The following is a 24114-nucleotide window of genomic DNA, read 5'->3' as shown; positions in this document are numbered from 1 at the left end:
TATTGGGCAGAGAAACAACTTCTAGGGTCCTAGGTTGGCTAGGTTTGAATCTGTCCCTTGGGCAAAAAGTGACTCCCCATGCCTAGTTTCTGTTAAGGTACCCCTTTTTTGCATGCAAGCACAGTAGCATTTTTTAAAAGAGAGGGATGAGCTTACCTAGTGGTGACATTTCCAAGACAGAACCATTAAACACTTTTTGAACAAAAACTGGGGCATTGTCATTGATGTCATAGACTATGATACGAAACACGGAAGGTTGTTCCAATGACTTATTGGTGAAACGGTCAAGAATGTGAGCCTTCAAGTGGTACTCAGCTTTCTTCTCTCGGTCCAGCCTCTCATTTGCAGACACATCTCCAGTGCTGTCTTCCACTCTAAACAGAGTCCCAGCACCTTCCCCTTCAAGAACGTATTTAGCATTGGGATTCCTGATGGTTGATGTGATCTAAAAAGTACAACAAAGTCTGTAAATAAGAATTAAAATGTGAAAGCAGAACAAAATTGTGACAGTCAGTAAGGAATCTTAGGAACACAGTCCCCAGATGCTGCTGAACTACAACTCCCAGAAGCCATAAGAAGCCTAGCCAATGGCCAGGGACTCATAAAACCCATTGCTCAGGTTGTATATATGTGTAAACAAGCCATATTTATAGAAGGCCACCAAAGTCTTTGCTGTGCCTCATTTCCAAAAGAAAACACAAAACCTGGGTAAGCTGCCTGGAACCCTTAGAGTCTTGTCCTGCTTGGAGATAGGGGTGGCATACAACAATATAGTCAATGGAACAGTGTATTATGAAATCCCCTCGATTAACTGCATGTGACTCAGGCAAAGCTTTTCAGATGGTGTTCATTGCTGAGTTTGATGCTGTCCTTGATGGAGGCAGCTGTATGTTTTCATCTCCCTGAATGTTAGCAGGGTTCTGTCAGGCTGTCATAGTGAAGTGAAGGGGACCTTTCTGGATCAGTGCATTTGCCTGACAGGCTGTGAGTACTGCAACAAGTACTGTCTGCTAATGTGAGCTTGTTCTGTAGGACATGGCGAAGCTTCCTCTCTTTTCCTGGAATTGTCCCCAAAGAGAGTTCCTTCCTTTGTATGTTTGCACGTTCGTCTTCCAAGAAAGGAACAGCATATATCTGATTCCTTCTCAACATGCTTGTGTTAGCTCTCAGACCCGCAAATGCATCGAAGCTTTGCAGAAAGGTAATAGTGCTATAATACTAGGGCTTCATAGAAAATGATAGATTTCCATCTTTCATGGCTTTAGGTACTTTCATGTAGATTCATGGGCAAAATAATTTCCCGGAACTGCTGTGGTGTGCACTGCTTGTTTAATGTTTGCTGAATAATTTCTATTTCTATTTATTTTATTTATTAAATTTCTATACTGCCCTTCACCTGAAAATCACTTGCTGTTTACAATATATAAACACAAAAATGCATAACATAGTAACAAACAAAAACAATATCCCTTCCCACCCAGTTTAAAAGGCCATAAATTGTTTAATTAGCCAGAGGCCTGGGAGAAGAATGTTTTTGCCTCACACGTAAAGATATGTAAGGAAGGGACCAGGTGAGCCTCCCTTGGGAGACCATTCCACAAGTGGGGAGCCACCGCATAAAAGGCCCCTTCATGTGTTGCCACTCTCCGGACCTCTCGTTGAATCCAGGGCCAGGAAAACACACTCTAGATCTCGCCCCCAACAGGACAGAAAGTTTGAAGGGGGAGAGAGAATCTCTATAGACCACAGCAACTTCCCCTCCCTGATACTGCACTGAATACACAGGGGAGCACCCAGGTCTCAGTGATACAGACCATATTGGTCTCCTCATCTATGAGTGAGCAAGGTCTTCTCAGCAACAGCAGCCACAGGTTGGATGAGAGGCTGGCACACAGGCAGACAATAGAAATGAAAAGGAATTTGGAAAAATATAGGAAGCTACTTCATACCACGCTGGACAATTTGTCAATCTATCTCAACTCTGCAACTCATAGGCAGAGATCTTCCTCGTCACTAGTTACCTGCTTGTAAGAACATAAGAAGAGCCTGATGGATCCAGGCCAATGACCCATCTGATCCAGTATCCTGTTCTTGTAGAGGCCAACCCAGAGGCCTATGGGAAGCCCAAAGCAAGACCTTCATGCAACAGTATTCACAGCAAGTGCCTTGGGCCATGGAAGCAGAACATAGCCATCCTAGCTAGTAGCCGTTGATAGTTTCTTTCAACTGGAGACTCCAGGAATTGTACTTATGCCTTTCTGCATATAAAGCACATCCTTTACAACTGAACTATGAATTGATGGTTCATCAATCGTTAATTGTAAAAGAACAGGGTAAAAATTACATTCATTTGGGAGGATGGGCAGGACTGAAATTCAACAAATATATTCTTACCCTCCCAACATGATGTGGTAGAGTCCCATTGTGTTCTTCAATAATATGCATTTTATTCCAGATCCACTCTCTCTTTATGCGCTTGTTAATATTGCTGTTAACAGCAGTCCTTGTGAAATCTTCCCCATGAGCACTAGTGGGAACCAGCAACAAAGAAAGCAGGAGAAGGCAGCATCTTGCCATCTCTGTGGAAGAAAGCCCTGTAAAGCAATACAAACAGTGACTGCAGATGTTGTTGGGATCTTTCCAATGAAACTCTCCCCATGCACCTGAAGGCCTATCTTGTCTAGCATCCAACTTCCTACAATGGCCAATCAGATGCCTCTGGGAAGCAGGGCATGAGGACAATAGCCCTCTCTCACTGTTGCTCCGTAGTAGCTGCTATTCAGTAGCATGCCACCTCTAAGTTTGGTGGTACAGTGGTACCTCGGGTTACAGATGCTTCAGGTTACAGACGCTTCAGGTTACAGACTCCGCTAACCCAGAAATAGTACCTCAGGTTAAGAACTTTGCTTCAGGATGAGAACAGATATCACGCAGCGCAGCGGCAGCGGGAGGCCCCATTAGCTAAAGTGGTACCTCAGGTTAAGAACAGTTTCAGGTTAAGAACGGACCTCCAGAACGATTTAAGTTCTTAACCTGAGGTACCACTGTAGTATATCACCACCAAAACTAGTAGCTAATGATAACTGCCTCCTCTTTGAACTTTTCTACCCACCCCTTACAACTATCCATTGGGTGGCAATCACCACATATTCCACCAGAAAATTCCAAAAGAGCCTTCAAGCAGATTTTCTATCTGCCTTGCCCCACTCCCCCTGCCTGGGAAGAAGAAGAAGAAGAGTTTGGATTTGATATCCCGCTTTATCACTACCTGAAGGAATCTCAAAGCGGCTCACAATCTCCTTTCCCTTCCTCCCCCACAACAAACACTCTGTGAGGTGAGTGGGGCTGAGAGACTTCAGAGAAGTGTGACTGGCCCAAGGTGACTCAGCAGCTGCATGTGGAGGAGTGGGGACGCGAACCTGGTTCACCAGATTACGAGTCTACCACTCTTAACCACTACATCACACTGGCACTCACTGACCCTTATAAGGCAAATCTGCTGCTTAAGTATTTCTTTTTGGCAGGAACACAGATATGCTGGGTTTTTAATACTTTTGAAATGTTAAGATTTTGCTTTGAATCGTATCACTTGCGTTTGTATTATTTTGCATTTGCATTATTGTATTTGCATGTATTTGTTTACTCTTTCTGAGCTGCCTTGGTCAAAAGGCAGCATATAAATAAACCGCAATGTAAAATAGCAAAGGGTGTGTGGTATTTCAGGCAGCTTTTTTGGGAAAACAGCCTACAAACAATCAATTTAACTGAACTAATAACTAAATATATACCATTAAGAGAGGAAACTGAAGCACAGCTCTCTCACCTGCCATCTTTCTGCACCTCTTGGCAATGTCTGAACCAGCCTGGAGTTTTACGGGCCTCCAAAGTCTGATGGTTCAACAGAGTGAGGCCACACTGAATTCAGTTAATTGAAGGGACGTGAAATTTGTGGGTGGTGAGCTATTGTGGGCCTCCAACTGCCATCAGGCTCAGCTAGCATGGCCAGTGCTAAGAAATGAAGAGAGCCGTAGTCAGCAATATCTGGAGGACCCTGGTATATCACAATACATCTAAATACTATGGGAGCCTTTATTCTTGGGATTACCTTAACCTGCCCAGATTTTGATGAATCATGGGTGTGATGGGGTTGCAGCTGCATTGTTTTATCAGGTGCGGAAGTGGTGGTCTATCTAAGCTCACATCACTGCATTCTCATTGCAAACATGCCTGATACCAGGTGACATTTATTGATTATAATTTATGAAACACCACCTCAGGGCCAGTCCTATAATTAGGCACAGTGAGGTGGCTGCCTCAGGCAGTTGATGCTGGGCACTGGTGGCTGTGGGTTGTGTGTAGGACATCCTCAATTCAAAGGGGAGATGAGCAGGTTGTGTAGACAGTACTGAACTATTTGGACCAATGATCTGACCCCAAAAACGGCAGCTTCCCTGCATCATTGAAAAGATGGCCACAGTACTTCTCGTCTGCCCCTTTCCTTCCATTTCATTCACATTCATTTCTTTTTACATTCTGAAAACTTGCAAAGGGTTTCACTTCCTCCAAGTGCTTTTTTGAGCAGACTTTGTGTCGCCAGATAAAATACATCTGTCTCTTCTTGACTTTTGGGAACTGGATTGTCAGCCCCTTCTTCCCTGGAACAGTTTGTTTGCTGAAGCCAATATACCATTTCTCTTGAAGTTTTCCAAACCAGCCACAAGATTCCTCTAATATTACAACGTTTGCATCATGAGCAAAAAGTTTGGAGCGTGCATGTTTCCACTTGCAAATCCCTTCTTGCCAGTAATTTGAGAACACAGGAAGCTGGCTTATACTCTGGGCCCCTGCATATTGGTGTTTTGTTGCAGTGGGTATATTCTGCAACATGTCATTGACACAGTAGAGAACCAGCAGCGGATTTATCCTGCTGTAGTTTGTTCTGCAACACTTCCCCAATGCTATTGCATTATTGCTGTCTGGAGGGGTTGTAGCATAACAAACGTGGGGCAACCCCCTCCCCCCCTACATATTTGTGGTATAAAAAGTTATGGGATCTCAGAAGAAAGTTATCAGATATGGACTGATTTGAAGTGAATCAGTCTGATCGTCCCCAAAGGTTTGCAGGCGCAAATAGTATTAAAAACAGGATCATGTAATCAGTACAAATAATCATGAATGTGCAATAAAAAGAAAGTCTGGAAGGGCCCTGAATCAGACCACTGGTCCACCTACATTGTTATTGGCTGCAGTGGAGGTGGGGAACATTTCTCAGCCCAATGACTGCATTTCCTCATAGGCAGCCTTCCGGGGGTCACATGCCAGTGGTGGGCAAAAGTGGGTGAAGCAATGGATGGGACTCCTAACTTTGTACAGTAGGGTACATTCCAGTCATGCAAAAGCCCCCCCCCCTTGCTTGCCTGAATAGAGATGTGTTATCACAGTCCATGGACACTTTCCAGCCAGGCAAAAATACTCAGAGGGCATGGAGCAGGACAAATGAGGGCTATGACCTGGGGAAATCCCAAGGGCCATACAGAGAATCCTGGAACGCCACATGCTGTCCTCAGGCCTCAGGTTCCCCACTCTCATCTACAGTGACAGACAGCAACCTTCCAAGGTTTCAGAGTTTCCCACCTCTGTCTGAAGATTAGAACAACTGAACCTAAGACCTTTTAAACACACACACACACACACACACACACACACACACACACACACACACCCACACCACATGAGCTCTGTCACTGAGCTGGGAGTCCTTGCTGGATCAAATTAAAGACCTGTTTCAGACAGGGCAGGACTTATCATATCATGAACCATGCCAACAGCTGCCCAATGCCCCATCTAGTCCAGAATCTTGTTCTCACGGTGGCCAACCCAATGCCTATGGGAAACCCACAAGCAGAACATGAACTTAACACTGCTCTCCCCTCCTGTGGTTTCCAGCAACTGGTATCCAGAGATTTGACAGTGGAAGTAGAACATGGCCATCAGGATTTGTAACCATTGATAGCCTTATTCTCAAGTTCAGTTCCTCATGTTTCCACATCATTTTGCAATTTTCCCTTTTAAATGTCCTCATGAAAATTCACCAGCATTGTAGTGCAAATTTCTCCTCATAAACACGTTTGTCTGTAGTTTTTCCTTATATACAATTTTTTGCAGAGTTATTTCCCTGAATATAACGCATCTTTGTATATTATTTTCCACAAATATATGCATTCCATACTCATTTTACCATAGCATATGCATTTTGGTTTACATTACTTGGCTGGAAACTGCATTCCAAAATTTGGAGAAATGCAATTTTCAAAATATGGCTGTAACACTGTTCATGTGTTATTCTAGAAAGTGTGAACAAGGTAAGTTTGCCTTTATTTGTGAACTGAATTGAATTTCCCCCTCCATCCCTATACAGAGATGAGCAAAACAAAGACTATTCTATAGTCCTGTATGCGTGAGGGTTGGGAAAGGTATGTTGGTATTATAAAAGACACAGAAGGAGGTTGTGGATCATGCCCTGAATCTACATACGATGGGCACCACACTTGATTAATTTCCATTTATGCATGGTTACAATCTCATCTACCAATCTAGTTTTGACAGAGGATTTGGATAATGAGTGAATATTACTTCAGTAAGTGAAGCCTCATGATACTCAGCTAAAAGAGATAATAAGGACATTTTCAGATACATGTGCTTTTTTCTTCACCACAAGGCATCTATGACTGGATGAACAATGCATTTATGTTATATAGACAAAGGGCTTTATTGCAATTCCTAACATAAATAGAATGCTATTACTGGAAGAAACCAATTTTCTGCTTGCATTTACAAAGGAGTTCGATGTTTTTTTTTTATTGAAAGAGTCCTTTCAGGTTTTGTTTTTTTTAAATGTAAGGATACATTTTGTAATGTTGGAAGGTTCTTATTTTCAGAAGTTCCCAAGCATTTTAACTAAGACGGGTGTGTATCTTAAACAGTATTTTGTCTTGCTTTCTGTCCCTAACTTTCACTAGGCTGAAATTAGGGACACTTGATATGACTTTTCTTTGGTTCATTTTTATGGATCAGGGCATTAATCTTGCTTGTGTTATATTGAAGTATCAACCTCTCAGTGACCCCTTACCCTGCTTGTGATGTAGAATGAAACATCAGGCTTTTTGACTGATTGCAAGGAAGCATATACTGATAAACTATTTTGCCACCAGGAAAACCTGCTAATCAGTTTCCTCAGGGATTTGTAAGTTGGATTTGAAACAAACACTGATTCCATTTAAGGCTTAATTGATAACACTTAGAAATAGCAAGATAAAGCTTGTTTTGCCTGAACGTATGAATTTGCCCTACTCACCTCCATAGACACTATGATAATCTTGAGGAACAATCATTAAACTTTATAGTTGAAAGGAATCTTTTCCTGTCCCCTTTTGCAAGTCAGCACTTTCCCTCCTGTTTTACATGCATGTACATGATCTATAATTTCAATAAATTTAGCTTCATATCCTGACATTCTTGATCAAACCAGGGTTTGGAGTTTTTATATACTGAGGATTGCCTACTTGGCCTGTTCCTTTTTTCCTTCAGGGGATCTTGAAGGAGTAGAATTAACTCCTGAAATAAATTTATCTTTAATTCATGGCTTGAGGAAGTTATAAGGTTTTCTCTCTTAATGAGGAATTCCTTTGAGCATAGCCTACTTGAAATTTCCTTATGCAGTTCATCTGTCCATCTAATGCGCGAATATCTGAGCTCCAAAGCTGTAGGGCTCGAATGCTCGATTTTTTCAGCGCAGGATAAATCCTTTCCCGCATCTACGAGTGCACTTAATGGCAGATGATCACTGTCTAAGCGCTCCTCCACTTTACATTCCAGAACTTTGTTTTGAAGATCATACGACACGATTATATAATCAATTGTGGAGGCGCCATTGTTAGATATAAATGTGAATTCTCCGACCTTCTCCCCCTCTGTACGGCCATTTAATATAACCAGGTCCAACTTATTGACCAAGTGTAGTAGGCATAAGCCGGCATAATTGCAGCCTTTATCCTTTGAGATTCTAGCTGGTATTGGATGGGTTTCCTCTATAATGGGGACTGTTTCGTGGAAATGGGCAAACAAAGCCTCATCAGATTGTCCAGTTCTGGCATTTAGGTCGCCTGCCACCACTACAGAGGCATCAGGAAATTGATTTAGTAGTTTGTCAAGATACTGTTCTAACTGAACCCAAGTATTTCTTATCAATCTTTTCTCTCTTTGTGGGGGTAGGTATACATTAATCAGCAGCCAGCTGTGGGTTCTCCACTGTACTTGCACAGCTGTGGCCAGATGGTCTAGTGGGTCTAGTTTTTTAAATGTGGCCCCAAATCATGTTCAAGGACAGGTTTTGCACAGGTTCGGGCAGCACCCTAAAGCTCTAACAATTTCCACCCCACTTCACGCCACTCTGAGTTTTAGCACTCTGTGGAGATCAGACCAAGGAAAGGGCGAGATCTCTATTGCCTGACACGGTGACGGTTTCAGAGGTGAGAGCTTAATTCTCACAGATATAGAAATCTTCATTCTGACTTTTGGTTCAGAGCCTCCTAGATAAGGTATAATCCTGCCTCTATCCCTATTTTTCATGAGTCCCATAACACATGCCATGTTGATTCTCTATGCTTATGCTTCTTAGGATCCTAAGGTCTTTTATCCTTAAGCGGGAGTGCTAGGAATGTAGCTACAGTAAAATGCTGCTATGGTGTATATGTCTATGTTTATCTCACATGGTTTACTGTCTCTGTAGTACGCCTACTCTCTTTTCCTTGTAATAATTCTTTTGTTAGTTCTTGCTGTGGAAAGTTCTTTTTTTGGGTATAAGGGTTGGAACACTCACACTTTTAGAACAATGCACCTTTGTCTCCACATACAACGCTCTGTTTCTCATCAAAAAGGGTATGTTAGGGTTCTCATGCAAGCTGGGCATGTATGAGGGTTCAGACATAAACATATAACAGGACATTTGGGATATACTGTACGTATCCAGAAGGCCATCAACTGACTAGGAAATTGCTGTGGTAAGCAAATTTTCTGGAACACCATGTCAAGGAGCAAAGAAACTCTTACTACACTTCTTCACCTCATCTGTATCCTCTCTCCCAACCAAAGTCTTCTATCAGCTTTTATACATGCAACTTTCCTCAGTCCCCTCCTTCATTCACGATGCCAGGGATCTAGTAGAGCTTTCATTCATGATCAGGTGATCTCAAAGATTGACTCTTATCATGTGCTTTACAAGAAGTTGCCATTGAAGGCGCTTCAGAAGCTAGAGCTAGTGCAATGACTGGCCTTGGTTTTACTATGAACCTGAGCAACTACCTTATTGTATGAGTGTTGTGTGGGGAGTAGTTAGGCTATACGACTGAGTCCCTTCTAATTCCTGGATCCAACAAGGATTCAATTGCTGAAATAGGAAGGCCAGCTTCCTGGTGAGGTAATAGTTTAAGTATGGGCCATTAAGATGGCAAAGGAAGTGTCTCTATGACACAAGGGAAATGGGTACCTCACTCCCCCAGCTGGCTTGTAGTTAGAAAGACAAAAGTCCCAGCTGAGGTCTATGCAAGCTAGAGGCTAGAAGCAGCTGAGAGACAGAGTCATGCCTGATTTCTCCTGGGATCCAAGGCTGTGGCTATGGGAGAAGCAAGAACTTCTTGGGGTGTTAATGTTGCATGTTGAGACCTTTAAACCTTCCCCTTAAATAAATTCAGACAAGACTCAAATTTTGGTTTGGTTTTTTTGGCAGAATTTAGGCCACAACTTTATTGATTACAGCAAGTGAGTGGTTGCATAGGCTCTGGTTCGACTAGCTCCCTGCACCATTGCAGGTAGCGCTGACCCAGGGCACCAGCATAGGTCAGCCTACGGTGAACACCTGGATAAGCGGAAGGCCGGGAACAGGTTATCTCCACCACCCAAATGCCCCCTGGACTCAGGCACAGGTACAACCCCCTCAAAGGGTTGACCAAACCATTGAGTCCCTGGATTCCTTTAACGGAATACCCTTCACATAGGGATGGCGAGAGCGTTCCCCCATCCCTATCACCTGAACCAGAGCCTATCTGCAACCTTACAAGTTGTGACGATTTGCTACGCGGCAGGCGAAACCCAAATGGCACCAGCCAATCAGCCAAGTGGGGAAAATTCCTGCCGTGCCCCTGTCCCAACAACAGACAACACATGATGGCATAGCAAGGTCAAGCGCACAGTCCTAAATATAGGGAGAGGTGGACGGGTGTTCCGATGCATGCACCGAAAGAGGAAGCTCTGGGTCACGTGCATAGTTATATATAGGTCCCTTGATCCATTTAGCTTGCGTCCCATTGGCCTGATTAAACCCAGCATCAAGGGACCTACCAATTGGGTGTTGTGGCTATTCAATCAAACCCACCCACAACACAGGGTTTGGTTGCCAGGTCTCACCGCAACATGAGCCCTCTTAAAGGGAGGACCTGATCTGTGAGCACTCAGGCTGTAAATATGTGCAAATAAAGCATATATCCTAAAGACACCACAGTCTTTGCTGTCCCTCATTCCAAGGAAACCGAACAATACACACAGACACTTGCATCTCTCTACAAGTATTCCACTTTGGTCGGTGGTGAGAATTCCAAGCCACATCTCAAGTAAAGAAATGGACTATTGAGAAGCCCTTGATCTGTGGTCCTTTACCACAGAGAGTGACATATCCAACCTTTATCAGAGCTTCACTAGGCAACCTGTTAATCAAGCATTCATCCTGATTTGCTTGCCCAAGGCTTAAACAGAAGTTGTACTATATCCGGTCTTTATTGAGCGCTTATTATGATTTGTTTGCTGCAATGTTATATGACAATGAGCAGTCATCCTGATTTGCTTGCATGGCGCTTACAGTCTTCTCATTAACTGAATGAATTGTTTACAGCAGTCACAGATCAATAAAATTAGATGCACAAATGAAACATATGACTAGTTAAAGCAATTAAAAGCAGATGCATTTACAGTCTCCATTTTTTCCTCTTCCTCTCTCTCAAGCAGCCAGCAGAAAATTTCTCCTGATCCTCACTGAAGTCAGAATTTATTTATTTATTGCAACTACTCAGTGATCTAGAGGAAACATCCCATAAGCAAAACAGGAGATCTTCAGGAGATCTTCCATGAAGAATTCTTATTAGAGGGAGAATCAACCTCTCTCTACATTCACTATACAGGCTGTAGCACAATCAATTGTTCATCACCCACTGTTCAGCACATTTCTGTCACTTTCCTAACTGCAAAAGTCCTTTTTAAAAAGTAGAACTGTTGCCCCAGGATGACCGAACACTCCACTTTAAGTGCTCAAAACTAAGCTCCAGTGCAAAATAATGAAAGTCTAGAGGCAACCCTGGAAAGAAGATTCTGTATCACGCCTTCCAGTGTTACAACAGTGACTATTTTGATTTCAGCCTCCAGTTACTGAGTTCTTATTACTGCCACATTATTTCTCTCCAGCTTCCTAATCAGGCATGTCTGATTAGCTCATAATTATGGACCATCAAAAGTTACGAAGAAAACATCATCTAGCTCTCTGTGTGCATTAAAAGAACCTCTAGTTATTTAAAAATTACTAGAGGTAATTATTTCTACCTTTGACCAAAAAGGGTCATTCCTGATATAGGCACTTTAGGAGTACATACAACATTCATGCAAGGTCTATTTTAAACCAGGTAAAATAGGAAATAAGGGCATTTAAAATGAGAAATGGCGATACCTTATCCTGTTGCTTCTGCTAGAGAATTATACCCACCAGATGAGTATTAGTGCCTTTGGACTTTGAAGCAACAGCAGAAATGGTCATCTTAGTTCATTCCATAAAATGCTGCACTAAGCAGTTTTGCAATTATCACAACATGTCAAAAAAGTTCAAGGCGTCTTAGTTTCCTTTTGGTTAGCTCTCTTCCCCTGCACCCCAAATAAAACAGAGCTTACAATTTTAAAATGGAATACTGTCTTGATCAAAGTTCTGGTGGACCCCTATGAGAAGATTCTGAGCTAGATGAGCCTTTGGCCTAATTAAAGAGGGTTCTTATGTTTCCATTGAACCATGAACCTAAGGAATTGAGATGGAAGGAATTGGAAGTTTTGATTCTCCTTGTTTCTCATTTTTCCAACCTTAAATTTGGTTCTCTGCATTTCTGCAGCAATTTACACATTTTCTTTTAAAATATCCTCATAAAAATTATTCAGCATTTTAGTGCAAATTTCTCCTAATAAATACATTTTGTATGCAGTTTTGAATAATGTACACATTTTTGCAAGCAAGTTCTCCAAATGTAATGTATGTCATTTTCATCAACATACTCATTTTTATGCCTACTTTTACCTAATATATACATTTTTGTAAACACTGGTTGGTTGGAGAATTGCATTACAAAGTTTGAATAAGTGCAAATTTCAATGGAAGCCTATGTTTCACTTCTCATAGTATTTAGGAAAGTGCAAATGTGATAAATTCTGCTTATAATGTGAACTGAATTAAATTTCTCTGCAAGGCCTGAAGAAAGAAAGACAAAACCTCTCTGTTCCTTCCTCCTCAAATTATACTCTGTTTTTGTCCAGTTTTGCTCAGTAAAATGATAGCAGGTATTTTCTCTGTGGACTGTCTGTGTTAATTAAGTGACTTTGCTAACAGATAGAACGAGGAAAGTATTTTTACTGTTAAACCTTCAATGTGTTTTTGAGGTCCAGATTCACCCTAGCCTATCCTTGTGTTTGAAGCTGGGAAGGGTTGTATGATCTCAGGGATGGATCTAAATGTGTGGTCCTGTTGTACCCACATTGCTTCATGAGTACATAAATATGACCTAGCAAAGGAAATGCCCATACCATGTTGTAAACTAGCTATGAGTTGCCTCATAGCTTTAATTACTTCTATGATCACACAGTTGCTTTTAGTTTTACTTATTTCAGCAGGGAACACTTTTCACATTCAGATCCTTAATAGAACCTGTGCTTATTAGGATTTCTTGGCCTGGATGATGTTGTTGGGAGCGAGCTAGAAAAAGATACAACATTTACAGTTTGGCACAGAGGTGACAGAGGGCAACAGCCAACAATTTGCAAGCCTCTTACTGTTCTCGAGATCACATTGTTTTGCATCTCCACCCACTTTGAGTTCTTTTTGGCACCCAAGAGCTCTGAGTACAGCAAAAAGTGTGCTGAGTGCCAGGAAGAAAGTTCACAGCTGGAGTGGCTTTGTAAAATAGTTCTACAAAATCGATCTTTTGAAAGCAAATGGTTAGTCTGTAACGACCACATCTCACCATTCACGAAGGTTCTTCAGGAGTAGGGATGGGGAAGAAATTGGGTTCAGTTCACATTTAAAGGTGAATTTATCATATCCACACTTTCTGAAACAATACAAGGACTGAAATGTAGTCATCCTTCAAAATTTGCATTTACCTGAAATTTGTGATACACTTGTCCAACCAACCAATGTTTTTGAAACTGCATATATTAGGGGGAAGCATGCATAAAAATGAATATATCCATGAAGATAACATAAAAAATGCATTACATTAGAGGAATTTGCTTGCAAAGATGAGTATACTGGGAAACTGCATACAAAAATGTGTTTATAAGGAGAAATACACACCAAACTATCGGCGAGTTTTCATGAGGATTAAAAAATAACAATAACTCTCAAATTGCTGTAGAACTGTGGAGAACTGAGTTTAAAATTTGAAGAATGAGAAACTGTGACCCTGACTCTGTGGACGTGTTCTGTGGACGTGTCCAGCTCTGTGCTATCAGAAGGTTTCTATTAGCTGACTGGTAAGTGAGGAATGGGCAGAGGATGGCCAGATGGCTGGCTTCCTGCAGATGGCAGAAGAATGGAAACTCCAGTGATTTCAATGGATACTATGGGAGACCTAAAGGTCACGCTATTCTATCCCTGGCAAGACAAAGACAATGGATTAATGTAGCTTGGGTAGGGATCGGGCAGGGAATTCAGGTTTGTTCTAATTTTAGCGAGAAGCTACTAAATTCACATTTCTCAAAACAATATGTGAACTGAAATGCAGGGATCCTTCAAAATTTGCCCTTCTCTGAATTTTGTGATTGCTGCTTGAGCCAAATGATGTGTACAAAAATGAATATATTAGGGAAATATATTGGGAAATAGAAATAATAACATGCAAAATGCATGAAATTAGGGGAAACTGCTAGTAGAAACATGCATATTAGTGAAATCTACACACCAACATGAGTTTATCATGCACTAAAATGCTGGGAAATTTTCATGTGGATATTAAACTAAGAGAACTAAAACTGGCAGATTCATCCAGCAGGGCTCTGCTTATGTTCTTATGTCCTGCTTGCCAGCTTCCCATTGGTGGTTATGAGAGCAGAACACTGGACTAGATAGGCCTCTAGTCTAATCTAGCAGGCAGTGGTGTATGAGGAGGGAAGGTCAGATTTCAGGAGCTCATAGCTCTAGGACTCCCCCCAACCTCAACAGGAAAAAAGTGGGAAGATCTCATTGTCAGTGGTATGGCATTTGCTTTGGGTGTAGAAGGCCCCAAATTCAATCCCCAGCATCTCTAGGTAGGGTTGGGGGTGCTCCCTTGAGAGCACTGCCTGTAGTCAATACTGAGCTAGATGCTTCAACTCAATATAAGATAGTTTCTTAGGAGCACTGATGATCTCCCTTGGAGCACCAGGGTAACTGGTGGAACTTCCTTGCACCACCAAGTGATAAGGAGGCTTTCACATTTCTCTGTTTGTGTACAGATAAGCATAGAGGAAGTCAGAAAATGAGGTGGGGAAAAATGCTGGATACGCCCTCCTTTTTTCTTTGATGCGGTTCCTACTCCTTGTCAGAAGTTATCTTCCTGTATGCATCTGGTGGACTACTGTGAGAACAGAATGCTGGACTGGATAGGCCTGGGTCTGATCCAGCAGGACTGTTCTCCTTTCCGGGGTGGGGAACCTGTGGCCCTCTGGAGATTGCTTGATTACAATCCCCCTAATCCTTGACCACAGACCAACAACTTCTGGAGGGCCACATCCTCCTTTTTCTTATGCTTTAAGTGCTTATGTTGCAAAGACAGGTTGAATGATACTGGAGTGAAATACTCCACCCAGTGAGAAGTCTGATGTGGCATTTTATTCCAAGCGAAGTTTCTGGGATGCTTATAGAGGACTGCTTCATGTAGAGTGAATGGAAGAAGTCCATTTTGGGGGTTACTAAAGCATGAATGCTTGTCCCAAAATCTGACCATGGTTATCTGTTTCGGTTGCAATGGTTTGTGCAGCTTGTTCATTAGGGGACTCAAGGCAGCAAACTCAGGGCACATAACAAGCAGTTGTACATCCAGGTACTAACCAAATTCAAACTTGCTTAGGTTCAGCTATTTCATGTTCTTTCAGACTATGCCTAGCTTGAAAAGGAATATGTATGTGTGTGTGTGTGTGGTTCACACCCATTATTCATGTACACCCAGCCAAATCGATTGCATTGTAAGAACCTACCCCCCCCCCACTATCACTGCTATCACTCAAGGATGGCTACTTATGCACCATCAAAAAAAGAGGACAAAACAGTATACAGGTCTACATACAATTTGCATATGCCAATGCATATGGAGAGTTAGAAATGGAAAAAATAATTACTGTCATTCAAAACAGTGCCTCCAAAAGCTGCTCACTAGATGAGGCAGAGCCACTATGCTAGCTTCCCAGCAGGTGGGTTACTGTTGCTTACTGAGTGGGTGGAGAGGTCAGCATGGTGTAAAATGCAATCTGGCACTCCTGCTGGTGCGCTTGCACAACGCCCGACTCCCCATCACCTCACCCCTCCTTCTCCTGGGAGACACAAGCCACCCACATGCTGGAAAGCTGCCATAGCAGCTCTGCCCCACCCATCAAGTCATTTATGAATACCTCTTGCCACAGTGTGGAAGTCTGTGGTCAGGTGACCCCTGTTTGCTATCCAGGTGCTAATTGTTGGTGAGCAACTTAGAAACTTACTCTCCCTTCTTTAAACTGGTGCTGGACTGGACTTTGAGCAATTCAAACAGGCAACACTTTCAAATAGACAACTGAAGTAGAACATGTGGGTACCCTAAAAGGAAGGGGAATGTTTGTAGATTTTCCTGCGCTTTGCAGTCAAGTTTGTTGTTCTGCGAGAAAGTCAACCTGCTTCTGCTTCCCCCCCATCTAGCATAAATTAACAAATGCAAACAAACACCCAAATAACATCTCCTCCCTCTGTTGTTGAAGAAGGGCACTCAAATGCCAATTACCACTGTGCTAGGAAGCCATGTGATTTCTGTTTTCTTGAGAAGAGAAGAAAGAGAGGGATTTCTCTTTAAATAGTATCTGATGTTCATACAATTCAACTTGGCAAAGGCAATCCATCAAAAATGCCTCCAAAGGTTAAAAAGACTATACAAATCCCTTTACATATATCCTGTTTTCAATTACTCCATTTTGCTTCAACAAAAGCAGGATATGAGGCAAGTCTATTCAGCTTGGCAAAGCTCTTTGCAAACTGTTAACTGTTTAAGTGAAAGTTTACTCCTTGATCTCTTCTGTTATTTTATTTATGGAACCCCAACTTTCCTCCAAAGAGCTCAAGGTGGGGTACAAGGTCTTCCGCGCTTTATCCTCAGGACAAACCGGGCTGAGAGAGAGATAGGATGACCAGTTCAAGGTCACCCAGGAGCTTCATGGCTGCGTGAGGATTTGAATCCAGGTCTCTTGGCACACAAGGCATTTCCATGCCATCACTCCTTTGGGGTGGCTTTTGATCACGTACCAGCTAATTCAAATTGTGCAATTAAAACTGATTGGCAGCTCTGTGAAACAGCCTCCACAACCCACCCCCCATAAACCCTTTGTCATAAGGAAAGCTATAGGAAAATGCCTCAGAAAGTGCTGGATAACACTTGCTCTGACGCTATGGTGAACAAATGGTAAACAAATGAGAGCAAATGCTCATTAAGTAGCCAATCAGGAAGGAGGTTCAATAAACAGGTCATCTGGAAGGGACCAGAGTGTGTAGTCTGACCTTTGGGCTCTCCAGAGTATGGAGTAAAATCTCAGGGTGAAGGTTCTGAGTCAAGACTGCTATTTTCTGCTAAGTTTGAGAATGTTTGCCATTTGCTTTTCCCTCTTCCTCCACCCCATCAGGCTCCACCCTCATGACCCCAGGCATGGTGAAGATCTTGCCTTGACCTTCCACATGCAGTCATTTGCCCCCACAGAACCCCCACTTTGCCCCATTCCACAAGGGGCCCCTTGATCTGCCAGGTTCCACCTCTCTGCTCACAAGCTCTTTGCCCCTTTGCATCTTGGGGTCTGAACAGCTGGCAACCCTATTCAATGCATACATGCATTTTCCTGCTCCTACATAAATTAAGCTTCATACTTGAATCCGTACAGTTTTTGCTATAATCTTCAGATGAATGTTTGAAGCCTAAAACAACTTGGGACTTTGCATACGTGAAACTAACCAGTTATTCTGGGCTGATGTGTGTTTTCGTTTCCCAAAACCTGACAAAGTGAATTGCTCATCTGAGAACTAAAAACAAATCAGAACCCTTTTCTCCAAACATATATCAGTTTTTAAAATATATGTATTTAACAATAGAGAAAAGACTGCATAGCTCTTTGCAGTTTTTAAGTATTTTTTATGCATTTTCTTAGTCGTCATTACAACTGCTCTATAAGGCATTATACTAACATCCTAACACACACACATTTTGTAGGCTGTTTTGTCTAATAGTCACATTTTTGTGCAATTTCCCCTAATACAATGCAATTTTGTATATTATTATAACATATATATGTGTTCCATGCACACTTTCTTCTATTATATGCATCTTTGTACATATTTTCTGGGGATAGGAAAACTACATTGCAAAATTCTGGAGAAGAACTGATGTTGAAGACTAGCTGTATTTTTCATTCTCATATTTCAGGAAGTCTGAACCAAATCTCTTCCCTATCCTTTCTGAACCTTAAGTGTGGTGGCTGGGCACCTCTGTCCTGCAAGTTTAAGTCTAAGCCTTCTAAAGACCATTTCCCCCAAGCTATGCCTACCTATCCTGACATCATATATTTTGTCAGATATGAGGCAGGTAAAGACATGACTCCCTGATGGATTAAAGCAGGGCTTGCAGGTGTCACGTATCAGCTGCTTGGCAGAACCTGAAACCCCCTGAGACTTTGCCCTTTTGACTTGATTTCAAATGAAAACAAGTTTAAAAAGTTTCACTTGGCATCGTGGTGATGTCAAGTGACTGACAAGTTTGTCAACCCTGCCCACCTTTCAAAGTGACCAACAAGGCTTGCGAGAGGTCAAGGTCTGGTTTACTAGCCAGACTCAGTTCAACACCCCTGCTTTAGGGAGAGTGCAGCCTGCACCAGAAGAGGCTGAACAGCACTCACTTGGGCAGATGAAACATCTGTTAAGAGCAATTCCATCTTGTCTGGCTTGTGCCTCAGTTTATTGTCCCAAACCAGTAAGATATCAAAGCAAGCTTTCAAGGCCTTTTTATCAATTTTTGATAGAACAGCCAATATATACACATATGTATCTGACTCTGTAAGTCTTATTTCTGATTCATCTACATATGTTCAGCAATAAGCTACAGCCCGTGTTTTCACATATTAGCAGAGTATTTGTTAGAAAGAAAATCTGACACTTTTACAGTAGACAAGTGTCAACATATACATTATGTTTTTTACATAGGGCAGTACAGAAATATGTTTTACTCATAGCAGACCCAGTGAAATGAACAGACACAACTAGGTTTGTCCCATCAATTACAATAGTATTACTTTAAGTAAACCTTAGTTGAATACTACACATGGTTTGGTGTTAGGTGGATGATTTTTGTTAAATAAATAGCTGGTATTGTTTCCCCTGAGCTGGATCAGGACCATGATATGAGGGAAGGGTGGTTTTAAGTCTTTGTTGCTGCTGTGGTCCCAGTACACTCACCATCCATCATTCTTTATATTATGGGCCCAGTCTAACTCAGGCTATTTCATTTAACATAAATCAGCTACATGGTGCCGATCCACATGACAAAATTTAAGGCATATTTTAGTTCTAAGGTCACACACACACAGGATACATTTGAAGCATGCTTATACCACCTGCAGTTCCCTGGCTGCTGAGGTTTGTGAGGAGACAGCTAATCCCCTCACAAAACAGTTCCCAGCATGCTTAGCAAACTATGGTTCCCAGCATTCTTTGGCGAAAGCTTTCCTGTCTCTCAAACAGAAACGTTTGCATTAAGGCTCTCCAGGTACACATTGGATAACTGAACATCTTTCTCTCCCCCACCCCTCAATTTCCTTGTTAAACTTTTATTGGCAGCAGCTTGGGTTCTTGGTGACCTGGCCTGAACATCCTTTCTCAAAAACACAAATCCTCCGTTTTGCCACCTGAGATTGTTATGGCAACTCCAGGTAGTCCTCCCCAGCAATGCAGTTGGTGTACAATGGCAGGATCAAGAAAGCTAGCTTGTTGTAAAAGTACATCCTGGACTATTGGACGCTTTAAAGCAGGTGTGGGGAACCTTTGATCCTCTGGATGTTGCCGAACGACAGTTCTCACCATCCCTGGCCATTGGCCATGCCTGTTGGGTCCAATGAGAGTTGTACTTCAGCAACATCTGGAGGGCCAAAGTTCCACCACAATGTTTTAAAGGGAACCTTAGTCTACCAAACTTTGACAAAGCTGCTTTTAAGTAGCAGATTTAAAAATCCCAAGAACAATTCTCTCCTTCATCACTCCCCAAAGACCACGTTTCTTACCTGGGCTGGGCTTTATTCCAAATCAGGAAGAATCCGAAATCAGCCTCCAAGCCTCAGTTGGATAAAGTAGAGTAGATATAAAGAACTAAGTGAAATCCGTTATTTCACTGCATTAAGCAATACAGGGAGTGTTCAGCTTCACAGTCTCCAAGGTTTCCCAGCTGGGTGTCCGCCTTTTTCCCATCCTGCATCCTGTTATTGTTCCAAGCCTTACTAATGCCAGGGAGAGAAGGGAGTGGAGGAAACCAGATAAAAACTTTTTTTGACTCATTACTGGTTCAACTTACCTTCAGCCAGCTAGTCGCAAAAGGGGCAGCGCAGGGGACAGGCCACAGGAGAGGGGTGGGGGAAAGACTTCAGGATCGTTGTCATCATCTAACATCAGTACAATGTAAGAATGGTAACACCCGACTTTTATTAAACCCCTGAAAGAGAGGCCTGCGTTTTCCTCAATTTTCCTTGGCAAGCTGATTCTAAGGGTCAGTTTAAACACTGCAGTCCATTGGCAGATGCAGCAGCCAAAATGCAATTCTCTATAGTGATGCACCATGAGTATAAGGTTTGAAATCTGAGAGGAACAAAGGAAGCTGCCTTAACAAAATAAGAAGAGCCCTGTTGGATCAGGCCAAAGGCCCATCTAGTCCAGCATCCTGTTCTCCCAATGGCCAAGCAGATGGCCACAAGCAGGGCCTGAGTGCAACAGACCTCTCCCCATTTGTGATCCTGGCAACTGGTATTTAGAGGCACACAACCTCTGACAATGGAGGTGGAACATAGCCATTGACAGCCTTATCCTACATTCATTTATCCAGTCCTCTATTTGAGCCATCAAAGTTGGTGGCCGTTGCCACATCTTTTTGGAGCAAATTCCATGACTTAACTACAGTATGTGCTGTGTGAATAAATACTAGCCTGAATTTTCGAAAGTTCAGCTTCATTGTATGCCCCCAAATTCCAGTATTCGGAGAGAATGAACATAGGTTCTCCTCATTCGCTTTCTCCACATGGTGCGTAATGTTATACAGTGGTACCTCGGGTTACATACGCTTCAGGTTACATACGCTTCAGGTTACAAACTCCGCTAACCCAGAAATAGTACCTCGGGCTAAGAACTTTGCTTCAGGATGAGAACAGAAATCGTGCTCCGGTGGCATGGCAGCAGCAGGAGGCCCCATTAGCTAAAGTGGTGCTTCAGGTTAAGAACAGTTTCAGGTTAAGAACGGACCTCCGGAACGAATTAAGTAATTAACCCGAGGTACCACTGTAGAGAGTTCCCTGGGAAGAGGGATTGGTTCTTAAACCACTCTGAGAATTGTAGTTCTGTGAGGGGAAGGGCTGGAAATGTAGCTCGTGGCAGACCTTGGAACCCCAAATTTCTGTGGCGCCCTGCGTGATGCCCAAATCTGGTGCCCCTTGCCTCTCCCATTGCACACGGTAGTGTTTGTGCCTGCTGGAGAGCTCCAGAAGCTCTGTGTCGCTAGAGTTACCTCTGATATAGTCCACCATAACAAAGGAAAGAGTCACGCCCATTGCACCATCCACTTTCTTGTTTATGGCTGGCCCTATGCACCACAGGCATGTGGCCCACAGAAGGTTGCCTATGAAGAACCGTGGCCCTTCAGTAAAGCAAATGTGATCTAAAGAGTACCCCCTGCCCAGAGTCCAGAGTTTAAACTAGCTAACCACTAAGGAGTGTGACAGTCCTGATCAGATGAACTCCCCACTTCAGTGGTAGCTGCTGTTAACCTTTTAAAAACCAGTAGGAAATCCAACCCAGACTCTTCCAGTGCTGCATTTAAGCAGGAATGGGATGTCTTATTTAAATAATGTAAGAATAATTATGCAATGCTGGGGATAGACAAGGGAAAAAGAGCTTAATTTGAAGGCTTCACAGCTCTGTTATAATAAATGTAGCCAAAGGAACCACATCTCTTTATAGGCGACTTTGATAACAATCCTGAGTTAGATAATCTCTCACCTCTGTTATTCACTACAGCTTAAAATGGATAAAGGGACTGTTTTTTCTCACTGCATTCATGATGACTGAGCTCTGCTTACATTATTTTACATTTTTATGACACAGAGCCCTAAAGATGAATTGCACTTTTAAAAAAATCTGTTTCATCTATTATTCAGGAAGGTTAAGCAACTAATGAGGGAACATTTTTCAAAGCCTTCTTGGCAGAGGCTGTTTACAATTAAGTTTCCTCATAAGAAAGTACATGGCTGGGATTCCAGGAGGAGAGAGGAGGAATCCAGGAAGGATGTTGAATGTCTTATAATGAGCTGAAGTTATTTTGCTGAATGCAACACAGCAAGGGTTGAGTTATTGATCCAGGCTACGTCTGTGTTCTGAGCTGCAAGCACGTCGCACCAAAGAGAGTTGTTAGGAGACTCCTATTCCCCTCACAGCGCTACAATTCCAAGAGTTCCCTGTGAAGTGAGATTGACCATCAAACCACTCTGAGAACTGTTGCTCTGTGAGAGGAATATGGGTCTTCTAATAACTCTCAGTACCCATAACAAGCTACAGCTCCCAGAATTCATTGGCGGAAGCCATGGCTGTCTAAAGTGATATAATAATGCTTTAAATGAATGGTGTGAATGCGGCCTCTCTTTCTGGTGCTGGGTAAAGATGTTTCTGTTTGCACAAGCCTTTAAAATTTATTTTATTCTCTTGTCGAATAGTTTTAGCCTTGTGATTTCTGAGATTTATTACCTTCCTTTGACTTTGTTTGTTTTAATGTTGTATACTTACTGATTTTGGTCAGGGGTACCTTTACCTTTACTTATTGATTTTAATAAACTCTACCCATGGGTAGATACCATGGGTGGTATACAGCTAAACCGTTCTGAAAAAATAGTTTTAGCTGAGTACTGGGACTCCCCTGCCCACTCCTCTTCCTGTGGGTGCCCTGTATCCCCCTAAATCTGCTCTGGGAGGTGTGTGGGGGGGAACCCCAAGAACGGATTTAGGGGTTGTGTGGAAAAACGAGACAGCAGTGAAGTTCCATTGCACAGACCTTGTGCTAGGGGAGCTGTTTAGTGGGATACCGCCCCATGTGACAAAAGAAGGTACACTTTAGAAAACCTTTTTTTTTTAAAATCCAAGCAAATAACTATGCAGTGCAAAAGCACAACATCACTGAATTAGACATGTACGGCTCCTGGCCTTGCGTCTGCAGATCATTTTTCTTTTTGAGTTGCTATTCCATTGATGATAAGGTTTTTAAATCATTTTTCTCACTTACCTTATGCCATAAGCTAAGACTTAGGGAGTGCTACTTGGTTTTTGTGCGTGTTATTTTAAGGGAAGCCATTCTTGCCCTTTTCATCCACTGTATTTTGCTTCCTTATGACCGTCTTGGAAGCTCACCTGCTGTTCTTTATACTATGCTTTTGTACACTGTAGTTGGTTACTTTAGAGCAGGGAAGATCTCCAATTCCCAGAGTTCCCTGGGAAGAGGGATTGATTTGCCACCCCCTCTCCAAATCTACTGCAGAATGCCTACTCTTTTTACACGTGCATACATGAAACCTTAATAGAGTCTTTTTTTAAGAAAAAGAAAAACGTCAGTAATCTAATGCCTTGAAACAAGGGGCTCTTGGAGAGGAAAAGAAATTTCTATATAAGGGCTAAGGTGGAGCAATGGCACATCTTAACTGAACAGTGTACAAAAAAACCTCCTTGTTCTCATGAGTCAGAACATTATAATTGTTTCAAGGAACTTGAATCAGAATCGGGTAATGATGCCGGTCACTTCCAGGTACTCTTTTCTCACCAAGTGTTGATTATATCCTAGAGCAGGTCCAAATTCAGTTTCCTGTAAGGAGATTTGCTAGACATTAAAACTGCATGATTTCTCAGCAAAGAGTGTTCTTTTTCAAAATGAATTTTTAAAAATTCTTTAATTTATTTCACAGATATAACTCCTGCTCATCTTTGCAAAGCGGGGAAATTTTAAGGTGGAAGTACCATCAAAGTGAACAACACCACCATTTGCTCAATTAGCAATTGCTTTATAAAAATAAATAGATGCAGAGCATCCCGATCTAGATTGGGTCCCTGTTGTTGGATCCCTATTGTTGGGGTGTGTGGGGGTAGGTGGGTTAACCCTTTGCTCTTTACTTCTGTCTTCGTTTGGAACTGCGTCCTCACACCTGTAACCTGCTTGGGAATAAAAGTCAACAATAGTCTGCTCCCACTCAGGGTGGACAAATCTGTTGATTTCGTTTTCCAAGTTTCTCGTGTTTCCATTCTAAAATTCACTTCTGCACATTTCC

General features: G+C 42.3%; 1 protein-coding gene across 2 annotated transcripts in view; it reads right to left on the bottom strand.

Moving 5' to 3' along the window:
* The window catches only part of CDH5 (cadherin 5), a 31475-nt gene extending 11485 nt beyond the window's left edge, over nucleotides 1-19990 (bottom strand). The window contains exons 1-4 of one of the 2 annotated variants that reach the window (XM_081203437.1): nucleotides 19831-19990; nucleotides 3824-4008; nucleotides 2395-2594; nucleotides 157-445 (exon numbers count right to left, since the gene is read on the bottom strand). In XM_081203437.1, the coding sequence (XP_081059563.1) occupies nucleotides 157-445; nucleotides 2395-2594; nucleotides 3824-3830 (496 nt within the window). In that variant the 5' untranslated portion in view covers nucleotides 3831-4008; nucleotides 19831-19990. The remainder of the gene's footprint in view (nucleotides 1-156; nucleotides 446-2394; nucleotides 2595-3823; nucleotides 4009-19830) is intronic. The other variant, XM_081203438.1, reaches the window with a different exon arrangement.
* Nucleotides 19991-24114: the final 4124 nt, after the last annotated feature.

Source organism: Podarcis bocagei, assembly GCF_964188305.1.
Source record: "Podarcis bocagei genome assembly, chromosome: 7".
NCBI lineage: Eukaryota > Metazoa > Chordata > Lepidosauria > Squamata > Lacertidae > Podarcis > Podarcis bocagei.
This window is presented reverse-complemented; position numbering and strand designations above follow the sequence as displayed.